The 14,534-nt window shown below is 46.3% G+C and overlaps 1 protein-coding gene across 1 annotated transcript in view; it reads right to left on the bottom strand.

The window, feature by feature from the left end:
• zgc:85777 (uncharacterized protein LOC405871 homolog) overlaps nt 1-2,099 on the bottom strand; it is a 96,747-nt gene extending 94,648 nt beyond the window's left edge. The window contains exon 1 of the mRNA XM_041183154.1: nt 1,901-2,099. Coding sequence (XP_041039088.1) covers nt 1,901-2,080 — 180 coding nt within the window. The 5' untranslated portion in view covers nt 2,081-2,099. The remainder of the gene's footprint in view (nt 1-1,900) is intronic.
• Nucleotides 2,100-14,534: the final 12,435 nt, after the last annotated feature.

Here is a 14,534-nt window from a genome sequence, read left to right as displayed (position 1 = left end):
ATTTTGGTACGAACAGCAGGAAGTTGCAATATAAAATAATGGGTACAATTCTAAAGGGGACGCAGAAACAGAGGGACCTGAGGTACACTTTTTTCAGCACAAGTTAAAAAATGAACTAATTAACTAATCAACAGACCCTTAAAGGGACACTGTAACAAAAACTTTATAAGAAACTTAAAGTGTTGTTTCTGGGGCTGATGGTGCACTCCTGCAGCACCCACCAGTCGTGAAAGGCCTCAAACCTCTCCAGGGAGACCCTGGTCTGAATATAGCCATGGAAGAGAGGCAGACAGTTGGGCCTAATGACCCCTTCAATCACCCGCTACCTGGACCTTTAAATGGCCAGCTCGGCTAGGCCCAGGAGCAGGCTTACGAGGAGGTCCTCCCCCTTCTTGCCTCCCTACCACCCCCACCCCCCGACCCAAAGCTTGAGCTGCCTCGATATCTCAAAAACCTGGAGGTTTTGAAAAACAAAATCAATAAATTAAAATAAAAATCAATAATCTGAAGAGGTGACAGCCTCTGATGAGGCATTGTAACTAAAACAAAAACTTGAAAGAAAGCTTACAAAACTAAATCAAAATGTAATTTCCAGGGAGAGTGATGATGCACCCCAACCCCTGCGATGCCCACCGATCACGGGAGACCTCTAGCATACCGGTGGACATTATATGCTCCCTCTCCAGGGCCACCCGACTGTAAACATAGCTGCGTAGAGGGATGGTCAGGCCAGATGACCCCCTCAACCAGCTGCTGCCTGGACCTATTGAAAGCCACCTCAACCAGGCCCAGAAGCAGGCTTACAAGGAGGTCCTCCCTCCTCCTTGCACCCCACCCCCCTCCACGCTTGAGCCATCTCGACAACTCAAAAACTTGGAGGTATATGTACACAAATCATTGAAGGTGACAAGGCAGGTTGAGAATTAATTAGTAAAGCATACAGGATCCTGCGCTTTATAAATAGGGATATAGAGTACACAAGCAGGTAAGTTATGCTAAACATTTATAAAACACAGGTTCAGTCTCAACTGGCATATTGTCTCCAGTTCTGGGCACCACACTTTAGGAAGGATGTTAAGGATGCGAAGGCATTCAAGATGGTGTGGAAAAGGTTCAGGACAACAGTTCCAGGAATGAGAAACTTCAGTTACATGTACAGTTTGGAGAAACTGGAGTTGTTTGCCTCTAAGAAAAGGTTAAGAAATTTGATTAAGTTGTTCAAAATCATGAATGGTCTGGACAGAGTAAATAGGGAGAAATTGGTCCCGTTAGCAGAAGGATTGGAACCAGAGGGCACCAATTGAAGGTGGTTGGCAAAAGAAACAGATGTCATGAAGAAAAACCTTTTTACACAACCATGGTTAGAAACTGGAATGCACTACCTGAGTGTGACAGTGCAGATTCAATCGAGGCTTCCAAAGGACAACTGGATTATCTGAAGAGAAAATATTTGCAAGGCTACGGGGAAAAGGTGGGGGAATGGGCCAGGTTAAGTTCCTCTCGTGGAGTCAGTGCACACATGACGGGCTAAATGGCCTCCTTCTGCACTGTAACCATTTTATGACCTGCTGTCCTCTTGTGAAGTGCCTGTGAAATTATTTTATGGTTTAAGGGAACTTTATAAATACTGTTCATTCTCAATTTGAACAACGCCGTGTGAGGGAGGTTTTGAGACCTCTCATTCCTAATCCCGGCCTGTCCTTAGTTAATTCAGCTCAAAAGTCTCAGAACCTGCGGCAAAATTACTCTGCCGTAAGCGGCCGGGCCGGGCCGGGCCGGGCCGGTCACCGCACCACCCCCACCCCCACCCCCACCTCACTCCTCAGGCCGGGGCCGGGCCGGTCACCGCCCCCTCTCAGCTCGGGCCCCGGGAGTTGAGACCGCCCCTCTCCCCCGGTACCTTTCGGAGAGACTCTCTCAGGCTGTAATGCTCTCGAGTGTAGATGATGTCCTGAGGAGGTGGAACCGAACTTGTTTCCCGGGCCGCTTTCTCGGAATAACACCGGGACCGGAGCACGGAGACCTGGGCCCCAAGCCGCATCCGGCTCCGGATGAACAACCGGGAACAGCTAGCGGCCATGGTGACAGTGAGTGCGCAGGCGCAGAGACTGCAGCAGGTGGGAAGTAGCAAAGACAGAGGGGGTCGGGGTAACGAGATATGGGAGGAGGGAGTGGGTTGGGTGGGGTGGGGGCACAGGGTCAGGGTAAAGAGATATGGGGGTAGGGTAAGGGCAACGAGATATTGGGGAGGGTCAGGGCAAATAGATATGAGGGGGCACAGGTCAGGGCAAATAGATATGAGGGGGCACAGGGTCAGGGCAAATAGATATGGGTGGGGGCATTGATCAGGACAGAGAGATGGCGGGGGGACATGGTCAGGGCAGAGAGATGGCGCGGGGACATGGTCAGGGCAGAGAGATGGGTGGGGGGACATGGTCAGGGCAGAGAGATGGGTGGGGAGACATGGTCAGGGCAGAGAGATGGGGGCAGGGGCAGGATTGGGGCAGGGGCAGGGTCAGGGCAGAGAGATGGGGGGCAAAGAGATGGGGGACAGGGTCAGGGCAGAGAGATGGGCAGGGTGGACATGGTCAGAGCAGTGAGATGGGCGGGGGGACATGGTCAGGGCAGAGAGATGGGCAGGGTGGACATGGTCAGAGCAGTGAGATGGGCGGGGGGACATGGTCAGGGCAGAGAGATGGGGTGGCAGGGAGGGCAGAGAGATGGGGTGGCAGGGAGGGCAGAGATGGGGGCAGGGAGGGCAGAGATGGGGGGGAGCAGGGAGGGCAGAGAGATGGGGGGGGTGGCAGGGTCAGGGCAGAGAGATAGTGGGGGACCGGGTCAGTGTAAGAACGATGATTTGGGGAGACATCACTCCAATTGCTGAGATTAGTGCATAGGGAGAACAGGATTACTGCATGAACTGATATCAGGATAGGGAGGTCATCAGAAAAATTCAGATCATAGGAAGAGGGTCTTTTCGACATCTGAGAGTCTGACAGGAGGGTTGTGGCCTTTTTGCTACAGCTTAGTACAGCAAAAAAGATTGTATCTGAAAGAGGTGAGGCACTAGCAGACACCGACAGTGAGACTTGTCATTTTCACAAGTGTAACTAGCTTTATTTATATCGGTCTTAAAAATACATGTTCATAAATGGGTTTATAATCTATGACCCAAAACATATTCTGGAATCATGAATTGTTTTCGTATTATTCTTGGGCAGCTCTTAGTATGAATCATAAAATATCTGGAAGAAAGTTCCAAAACATTTCAAAATCACCATCACATAAGTACAATCAGATTCAACTTTTACACATGTATCACAAGGTGCATCAGTACAATCAATGAATATTACAATCATTTCAATATGGTCAATGCAGACAATCAGACAATAGTATTGGAGTTATTAACATACATCATGTTGCACTCTGAGGTGCTTCAATACATTTATAATACAATTAGTATTCACTGCATACATTCATTTTGAGCTGTACAGCCCGAGGGGCTCTCAACAGTTCCCAGCCCCTCGGTACACTGTGTCAGAAAGGTCTTAGACAGCGACCTTTCCCCATTGCGTCTTTGCGGTGGCTGCCCTAAGCTTTAGTGCATCCCTCAGCACGTAGTCCTGGACTTTGGATTGTGCCAGTCTGCAACACTCGGTCAGGGACAACTCTTTACACTGGAAGACCAACAAGTTTCGGGCAGACCAAACAGCGTCTTTCACCGAGTTGATGACCCTCCAGCTGCAGTTGATGATTGTCTCGGTGTGTGTCCCTGGGAACAGCCCGTAGAGCACAGAGTCCTGTGTCACAGAACTGCTCGGGATGAACCTCGACAGAAACCACTGCATCTCTCTCCAGACCTTCTTTGCAAAGGCACAATCCACAAGGAGGTGAACAACAGTCTCGTCCCCACCACAGCCACTTCGAGGGCAACGTGCCGAGGGGGTGAGACTCCTGGCGTGTAGGAAGGATCTGACAGGGGGGGGCCTTTCTCACCACCAGCCAAGCTACATCTTGGTGCTTGTTGGAAAGTTCTGGCAACGAGGCATTCTGCCAAATGACTTTGACAGTCTGCTCGGGAACCATCCCACAGGATCCATCCTTTCCTTTTCCCACAGGGCGTCTAAGACATTACGTGCCGACCACTGCCTGATGGACTTATGGTCAAAGTTGTTTCTCTGCATAAATTTTTCCACGAGGGACAGGTAGTACAGCATGGTAACTCTGGCAGCAGGAATTTTTTTTTTCTTCTTTTGCAAAAATATACTTTATTCATAAAATATCTTCAACAACATTCCAAACCATTTCAAAATCACCATCACAAAAGTACAATCAGGTTCAACTTTTACAACATGTATCACGAAATGCATCGATACAATAAATGAATATTACAATCATTGGCAGCCATTCATTTTGAGCTGTACAGCCCGAGGGGTTCTAAACAGTTCCCAGTCCCTCGGTACACTGTGTCAGAAAGGTCTTAGGTAGTGACCTTTCCCCATTGTGCCTTTGCGGTGGCTGCCCCAACCTTTAGTGCGTCCCTCAGCACGTAGTCCTGGACTTTGGATTGTGCCAGTCTGCAACACTCGGACGGGGGCAACTCTTTACACTGGAAGACCAACAAGTTTTGGGCAGACCAAAGAGCGTCTTTCACCGAGTTGCTGATCCTCCAGCTGCAGTTGATATTTGTCTCGGTGTGTGTCCCTGGGAACAGCCCGTAGAGCACAGAGTCCTGTGTCACAGAACTGCTCGGGATGAACCTCGACAGAAACCACTGCATCTCTCTCCAGACCTTTTTTGCAAAGTCTCAATCTACAAGGAGGTGAACAATGGTCTCTTCTCCACCACAGCCACTTCGAGGGCAACGTGCCGAGGGGGTGAGACTCCTGGCATGTTGGAAGGATCTGGCGGGTGGGGGCCTTTCTCACCATCAGCCAAGCTACATCTTGGTGCTTGTTGGAAAGTTCTGGCGATGAGGCATTCTGCCAAATGACTTTGACAGTCTGCTCGGGAACCATCCCACATGATCCACCCTCTCCTTTTCCCACAGGGCCTCTAAGACGTTACGTGCCGACCACTGCCTGATGGACTTGTGGTCAAAGCTATTTCTCTGCATAAATTTTTCCACGAGGGACAGGTGTTATGGCACGGTTCAACTACTTGGAGCGTTCCGCGGCAGCATGGCCAGACCCATCCTTCACAACACCAGGGACAGGTAGAACCTCAGCACTTGGTGTTTTCGTACTGAGGGTCTATGCACCGCTTGATGCAGCCACACACAAAGGTGGCCATCAGTATGAGGGCAATATTGGGCACATTTTTTCCTCCTTTATCTAGAGGCTTGTACATCACGTCCCTGTGGACACGATCCATTTTCGACCTCCAGATAAAGCGAAAGATGGCTCGGGTGATCGCCACCACATAGGAGTGTGGAATGGGCCAGACCTGCGCCACGTACAGCAACAGCGAGAGTGCCTCACACCTGATGACCAGGTTCTTACCCGCAATGGAGAGGGAGCGTCGCTCCCACATGCCCAGTTTCCTTTTCACCATAGACACTCGCTCCTTCTAGTTTCCAACGCATGACCTGGGCCATCCGAACCATATCCACAGCACCTTCAGGCTGTCAGCCCTGAGGGTGAAGGGGACAAAGGATCGATCAGACCAGTTCCTGAAGAACATGGCCTCGCTCTTCCTACAATTTACCTTGGCTCCTGAGCCCAGTTCGAACTGGTCACAGATGTGGATCAGTCTGCGCACCAACAGTGGATCCGAGCAGAAGACGGCGACATCGTCCATGTACAGGGAGGCTTTGATCTGAGTGCCTCCACTGCCTGGGATCGTCACTCCTCTTATGTCCGGATCCTTCCTGATGGACTCAGCAAAGGGTTCTATGCACACACAAACAGGACAGGGGAGAGAGGACAGCCCTGCCTGACTCCAGATTTAATAGAAAAGCTATCTGATTCCCACCCATTGATTAAGACTGCGCTACTGATGTTAGTGTAGAGCAGTTGAATCTAGTTGTGAATTCCCTTCCTAAACCCCATTTTGGAGAGCACATCCACCATGTAGGTGTGTGATATTCTGTCAAAGGCCTTCTCCTGATCCAGACTGATGAGGCAGTTGACCACCCCACTGTCCTGCACAGAGGCAATTGTATCCCTGAGCAGCGCTAAGCTGTCAGAGATCTTCCTGCCTGGCACCGTGCAGGTCTGGTCGGGCTGGATCACCAATTCTAGAGCGGATTTGACCCGATTGGCGATGACCTTGGACAGAATCTTATAGTCCATATTCAACAGTGAAATGGGCCTCCAATTTCTAATTTCCTCCCTTTCACCCTTGTGCTTGTATATGAGGGTGATAATGCCTTTCCTCATGGATTCTGACATACTGACGGCCAGGATAATACCCTCGTACACTTCTAGCAGGTCTGGGCCAATCCAGTTCCACGGAGCCGAATACAATCCACTGGCAAGCCGTCGCTTCCGGGAGTTTTACTCTTCTCGAAGGACTCAAGGACCTTAGTCAGTTCGTCAGGAGTTAGTGGTTTTTCCAGATTCTCCCGTGCACTGTTGGTCTAAGATCTCCATGATAGAGGACAGGAAGGACCGGGAGGCCGTGCTGTCTGTGGGCTTCACGTCATACAATCCGGCATAAAATGATTTGCTGATCCTCAAAATGTCGGACAGTGATGACTTTACTGAGCCGTCTTCTTCCTTCAGGCCGTTGATCACAGAGCTCTCTCTGTGTACCTTTTGAAAGAAGAAACGTGAGCATGTCTCATCCCGCTCCATGGAGTGGACTCTGGAACGGAAGATGATCTTGGAGGCCTCCAAGGCAAAGAGCAAGGCTTGCTGGCTCTTCACCTCTTGGAGGTCCTCCTTGACATCGACCCCCATCGACTGCAGCTGCAGCAGATTTTGCATGTTTTTCTGGAATCAGGACATTTCCCTCTGTTCCTTTCTAGCTTTCTGGGTGCCTTTGAGGATGAAAAACCTCTTGATGTTTCCCTTGATCGCTTCCCACCAGTGTGTCAGGGACTCAAAGAGGGGTTTCACGGTTCTCCAACCTTTGTAATCCCTCTTGAGCTCCTCAATGTTCTCTGGGGTCAGCAGTTGCACGTTTAGCTTCCATGCCCCCCTGCCCACCCTCTGGTCCTTCTCTAAGTGGCAGTCAGCCAGTAGGAGGCAGTGGTCAGAGAAAAACACCGGCTTGACGTCGGTGGATCTGACTGCGAACGCACAGGACAGAAACAGGAAGTCTATCCTGGACGCGACCAGGTGTATCTACGCTGTGCTCCATCTGCAGGGTTGCTGAAGATGTCATGCAGCTTGGCATTCTTAACTGTTTCCATCAGGTATCTGGACGTAGCGTCCAATCTGCTGTCGGCCCTGCCGGATCATCCAGCCACATCGATGATGCAGTTGACGTCACCACCCAGCATGACCAGCCTGGAGGTTAGCAGCAGCAGTGGGAGCTGCTGAAAAACCTCCAGCCACTCGGCCCTTTGTGACGGGGTGTACACATTAATTAATCGGAGTGGAGCATTCTTGTACATTACGTCTGCTACGAGAAGGCGCCCGCCCACCACCTTCTTAACCTGGGAGACGGTGAAGTTGCCTCCCCGCAGCAGAATACCCAGGCCGGAGGAACGAGAGTCATTTCCGCCCGACCATATCGATGGCTCATGGGACCACCATCGTGACCATTGCCTGTAGGAGCTGAGGTGCAGTGTCGCACACTCCTGTAGAAACAACATGTCAGCTTTGACCTTGGCAAGGTAGTCCAAGGTCGCAACACATCGCGTAGTAGATTTAATGCTACGCACATTTATGGATACAATCTTTAAACCTATTTTAAAGCACTTATTCTCTTACCAAACAGGAAATACCTGCTTTAAAAAGATCTTCTCAATGTTGCAAACCTGGCAAATTTACATTGAGGTTGCCAATGGTTGAATGAGAACCACTCTTTAGGAGATGGTGGTTCACATTTTAATGAAAGTACAGTAAATCATGTATCACAAAACTTTTATTACAACTAAATGCATTTTAGTTTAAAGCTTAACCTGTTTGATGCAATTCGTTTTGACAAATAAATGCCATTCAGCCTGCTAAATTGAATGTAAATGAGTTCAAAGTCCATGTTACTCAGATAATTTCACTAATGTTGACAGCTCTATGTAGCAATGTGTTTGCTTGTTATTGTGAAAACAGAACAAACAGTGATTGCTAAATCTATTGAACTGCTACCGAAATGCCCATTTCTTTATTTTTCCAAAAGCATAATGGAAATAAATGTGATTTCACAAGCATTAATGGACAAACGTATTTTGATAAACCAGAGTCTTGGAAGGTAATTTTACTGAAGTTTGTAATTAGTCATGAGAAATTTATTCTGTGCCAGAATTGTTCCTGGAATTCTTCTGTAGCGAAAGTTTGATTTCAAAATATGCCTTTTATTATTTCGCATAAATAGCATATGACAAGAGTTCTACCCAATGCCTTGGCTAATGTTTGTTCCTCAAGCAATGTCAATTAAAAAAAAAGACAATTTGGTCATTATCATGTTTATGAGAGCTTGCTCTGTGCAAATTGGGTGCTGCATTTCCTACCTACAACAGTGACTACACTTCAAAAGCATTTTACTGGTTTTAAGGCACTTTTGGATGCTCTTGGTCATGAAAATTTAAAACAATTATAGCATTTTAAGAATCTTGCAGTGAGCTTTGTACAAAAAGTTCTTAAATGGAGAGTATTTTCTTTTACAAATAAAAGTTTCTATGCACACTCATACCGAAAGATGCTGTCATGAAGATGTGCTTTTTTCAATCCACCATTGAGAAACTGAATTGAACTTTTAAAAACAGACTTTTTAAAGATACAGAGACTAAAGTAACTTGAACCCACAGCCCAAAATGGCTAACCTCAATTTGCATTATTATATGCTTCACTTTATAATTCATTGAAGTGGAGTCAGTCTGTGCCCATCAAAAATAATGACTTCAGAGGAATGTGAAGGTCTCACATGCCCTGCCTCATTAGCAATACACCTATGGCAATCACCAGAGGTATTCAACTGTTGGATGTGGGCTACTAAAACTAATCACCTGTACAATGGGACCCTGGCCAAGTTAGCTTCCAGATATGAGTTAATCAAGTCATCTTGGAATACATGGACAATGTCTTTTTTTAATCATCTGGCAATTGGAAAATGAAGGTCACATGGCAATGTTATAAGCACATGTTTTCTCAGCAGAACTGAGGACAAGCTGCTTAGTAAGAAGACCTAAGTGGGGTCCCTCCTGTCTCCTTTCTTTCTCCAACCCACTTGGTAAAATTTGAGCCAAAAACAAAAATAGCTGGAAAAGCTCAGCAGGTCTGACGGCATCTGTGGAGAGGAATACAGTTAACGTTTTGAGTCCGTATGACTCTTCATCAGAACTGAAACTTTGAGCCCTGTTTGCTTACTATGATCATCCAGGGATGCCCTGCTATCGATAGAGATTTCTTAAAAGAACCAAATCCAGATCCACCATTTCCAGAAGAACAATAAACTCAGTTGTCTACATCTTTTAAATCAGCAGCAACAAGACCATCACATTCAGCCTGAAGCCAACCAACTTGCCAAACTACAAACTGTATATTCTAATTTTTTTATGGACTCTAATTTGGCCAACCCATCCTTCTCCACTGTGTGTGGTGTGTGTGTACGTGAGAGAGAAGGTTGATGCATATTTTATTATTTACTTAGAGAGTTTTAAGTATAATAAAGCTAACCTCTTTCTTTGTTAAACTCAAAATAACAATAGGACAGATTTTCTTCTGAATACAGCATGTATACAGTTAAGTGCCCACTGAACTGGCAAGTGTATACTTTTCAAACAAAAAAAGTTGTTGTCGTCCAATGAGTAGAGGGAAGTGAGGGAGCCATTCAACCCCTCCTCATCTGGTCGTAACAATGTGAAGGCATTTCAGTCACTAAATATGAAGATCTTCAGAAATAGATTGAAAGAGGGAATTTCTTTTCATTATTGTAGACTATGTTGATATCGCATGTGCCATAATAAATTGAATTATTGATTTATACTGATAGATACAGACTTTGCCATATTCTATAAATTATACAGCATAGGGTCATTGGTTTTACAGCTGCCACTAACAAACCACAAAACCAAATTGAAATTTTTTGGACATGACTACAAACTGTACAGCACTTATATTAAAGGAAACTGACCATCAATAAACCTAATCTTAGTTTTAAAAAAAATTGCTTGGTTTCAAGTTTTTTTTAAACATTTTTGTTAATTCCAGCATCCACATCAATAATGGTAATTAGGACTTGTCATGCTGTAATGTCACCTTCCTGCCAGTGATAACACTGTAGTGTCAGTTTTGTATCTGTCAGTTTTTCAACCTGCATTTCCCCAACCAGTCCTACTAGTCTGCATTCCAAATTGACATAAGTTCTGCTAGTTAACTGTAAATAATATAGAATCAAAAGGCAATTAGGCAATATGGAATTAAGGGTAGTTAGAGATGGACAATAAATGCTGGACTAGCCAGTGACACCCACGTCCCATGAACAAATAAAAAAAATAGATAAAATCAAGGTCAGAACATATGAATTTAAAATGGAGCCTGAGAAGCACTCTGACCTTGTACATGCTCCCCACTGAGGAGCACTCTGACTTGTACAATTTTATGCCTTAGGTAAATGCATTCATTGGCCAGCCGAAGTCTAACTGCATGCCTTCTTACGTTCTCATCAATTGCTGTTTTCAATCAATAACGGGGAGAGACTGATGTAAGAATAAACAGTGATGGTTTATTCAGACATAGGGCGAAGCACCAGATCATACGTGCTCACTCAGAAACCTCCAGAACTAAACTTATAAGGTAGGATTTTACATGTCAGCAAGTGGCTGGTATTTCCGAGACCTCCTTTTCAAGGGATAGTTGTCCACTAGATTCCTCAGTAGAAATTGGCAGGTTTGTCTCCATGACCCCCTCGGGTCCCACAGGCCTCACCAGCGCTTATAAATTGTGTGACATGTCCTCTACGTGCGGAACAGACTCAAGCCTAGATGAAGACTGCATTTTTTCTTGTGGAACTGGTGTTTTTTTGCAGAGATGATCCACGTGTCATCTAATTATTTGTCTGTTTACTAATACATTATAGGAGAGAGGTCCAGTTACTGCATTCACTTCGCCTAGCAATCAGTCGGGCCCATTTCCAAAGTTCTTCGCGAGGACTGCATCTCCCATCATGAAAGTTCTTTCGCGACCACGACCATTGTGCCTGGTTTTCTGCGCCTCTTGGCTTTTCTCCTTCCTCCCCTCTAAATTCAGCTGGATAAGAGTGTGGTGGCTGCGGAGACATCTCTTCATTAGTAGTTCTGCAGGGGCAGTGCCAGTCATCTTGTATGGTGTGGTCCAGTATGCGAACAAGAACTGGGACAATCTCGTGTTCATGCAATTCCCTTCCATCTTTTTCATCCCGGATCTAAAGGTTTGAACTGCCCGCTCAGCTATGCCATTCAATGCTGGATGGTAAGGTGAGGTTTTGATTTGGGTAATGCCATTAAGGGTCGCAAACCTGTGGAACTCCCGGCTGATAAAAGCGGTCCTGTTTTCAGACACGAGGACCTCTGGCAACCCATGCACTGTAACACTCTGCCACAAATGGTGTATGGTGGTAGCCGACGTTGGTGACTGGACTTTATAGTTGTCCATCCATTTGGAGTGGGAGTCAATCAGTAAAAGGAATATTGTGCCCAAGAAGGGACCCACGTAATCGATGTGGAGGTGCATCCATGGCCGCCCTGGTCATTCTCATGGGTGCAATGGAGCTAAGGGGGGAGCTTTTGCACCTGCTGGCATTGAGGAAAGCTTTTGACCAGAGTTTCTATATCCAAGTCCATGCCTGGCCACCACAAATAGCTGCGTGCGAGCATCTGCATTCTGCTAATGCCGGGGTGAGCGCTATGTAGCTCAGCTAATTATGGCCTTCACCCCCCTCAGGTGCACGATAATCTTTGCTCCCCTGAGTAATATGCCATCCTGGTGGGAGAGTTCATATTTGCGATCAGGCTTCATCTCCTCAGATTTAGATCCACCTGACCAACCGTTCAAGACCTGCTCCCGGATATTAGACAATAGTGGATCCCGGCTTGTCCACTCACAGATTTGTCTGGTTTGAGCAGGGGAGGAATCCAGAAAATTTAACACTAAAACCAGCTCCTGGGGAATTGGAGCCTCCCCGTTATTAGGTGGCAGAGGAAGGCGGCTTAGTGCGAGGGCATATGCGATTTGAGTTCCTGAACGGTGAACAAAAATGAATTCATAGGCAGCTAATATTAGAGCCCATCCCTGGATGTGACCCTATGCAATAGGTGGTATTGCTTTATTTTCTCCAAACAATCCCAGTAGAGGCTTGTAGTCAGATATAATATGGAAATGGTGACTGTGGAGATATTATGAATCTTCAGGATGCCGAACACAATAGATAAGCCCTCCTTTTTAATCTGTGAATATTGTCGCTCTGCGACACTGAGTGTGTGAGATGTATAACCAATGGGTCACTCAGAGCCATCCGCCATCTGATGTGAAAGGACAGTCCCAATTCCATAAGGGGACGCATCACATGTGAAAATTAATTCCTACTTGGGGTCAAAGTGGACCAATAAGGCCGACGATCTTAACAATTGCTTCACTTTCAGGAAGGCTTGCCTTCTTAAGCAGACCATACAATGGGGCCAGTACAGTCGAGAGGTTTGGGAGGCCATAGTAGTTTACCATGCCTAAGAAGGCCTTAAGCTCTGTAGTATTTCTTGGGGCAGGTGCCTCCCGAATGGCCTGGGCATTTTCTTTCACAGGATGCAGGCCCTGCACATCAACATTGTGGCCCAAGTAAACTACTTCCTTAGCTTGGAACAGATGCTTCTCTCGTTTTAAATGTACCCTGGCTTGTGAGAAGCATTTGAGCACCTCTTCTAGATTTGCTAAGTGTTCATCGTCGGTCAGTCCCATGACCAATATGTCATCCAAGTAAACAATAACTTGGGGCAATCCTTGGAGCAAGTTTTCCATTGTTCTTTGGAAAATAACACATGCTGAGGAGACCCCAAAGGGTAGCCATGTGTATTGATACAATCCTCGGTGCGTATTAATGGTGACGAATTCCCTCGAGTCCTTCTCGAACTCTTCCAGTTGGTAGGCATGGCTCATGTCTAATTTTGAATATGTGGTGCCCCTTGCCAACTTTGAATACAATTCCTCCATCTTGGGTATTGGGTGTCTATCAAGTTTGGCCACCTTATTGACAGTTAGCTTATAGTCACCGCATGAACACACGCTTTGGTCTGGCTTCAGTACAGATACAATGGGTGCTGCCCATTCAGAAAATTGTACTGTTGTAGGGTGCACAATTTTTCCAGTCTGTCCAGTTTGGTTTCAACTTTGTCCTGTAGAGCATAAGGGACTGGTCTGGCTCTTATAAATCTGGGGGTTGTGTTTGGGTCTATGTGGATCTTGGCCTGTAACCCTCAAATCATTCCTAACTCGCTGTTGAAAACGGAAGCATAGTTTTGCAACAATTCCTGTAAGCCTTTCATTAAAACTTGAAAAATTTCGGCCTATTCCAATTTAATCTTTTTGAGCCAGTTGCAGCCTATTAAGCTGGGGCCCTCTCCAGCTACTACTAACCAGTGCAACCTTTCAGATTGATCTCCATATGTTGCCGAGACTTGACATAACCCTTTCAGTCTTATTTCTTTGCACGTGTATGTCCTCAGCTTTGTGTCTGAAGCTTCTAACTTCATGGGATGGATTCCTTTACTCAAATATCTAAATGTATGCTCTCCAATGACAGACATCGACGCTCCTGTATCAACTTCCATCTTAATGGGTTTTCCTTTACCTGTAATGACTACTTGGACTGGCTCGGTTCTACCCACAATGAGGTTATATAACGAATAGATATCTGATTCTATTTCTTCTGGCTCTTCCATGAGGCATATTTCATAATTTTTCCTTCTGCCTTTATAGTGTTGTCTTAGCCTTTCTCTGCTGTGCCACCTTATGTGGCCATAGCGGTGGCAGAAAAAGCATTCGCCTTGTTTGAGTTGTCATTCACTCACTGAAGGTCTGGATGTATTTCTCTCATTCATTTTGTGGGTTTTCACTGCAGTACCATTATTTTTCAATGGTCTAGAGCTAGAGACCATTTCCCACCGTTCCGTGGAGTCTGAAGTTTTCACGCCTTCTGTTGCTGGATTGTCCTGCTCGACCAGATGGATGGCGCCATTTTGTGTATTTTTCATAAGTTCGGAATTTCTAATAGCACTCTCCATCACGGTGGCTAATTCTAATGCCTTACTGAAGTCTAGACTAGGCCCGGCTAGCAAACGCCTTTGGATAGTATCATCTCCAATCCCGCATGTCAGCTGGTCTCTCAACATATCACTAATGGATATTCAAAATTCGTAATGCTCAGTTAATGCCTCTAAAATGGCCACACAGTCAGTTATT

The sequence above is a fragment of the Carcharodon carcharias genome, chromosome 3, assembly GCF_017639515.1.
Source record: "Carcharodon carcharias isolate sCarCar2 chromosome 3, sCarCar2.pri, whole genome shotgun sequence".
Taxonomy (NCBI): Eukaryota; Metazoa; Chordata; class Chondrichthyes; order Lamniformes; family Lamnidae; genus Carcharodon; species Carcharodon carcharias.
Note: the sequence above shows the minus strand (reverse complement) of the source record. Positions and strands in the feature narration are given on the sequence as shown.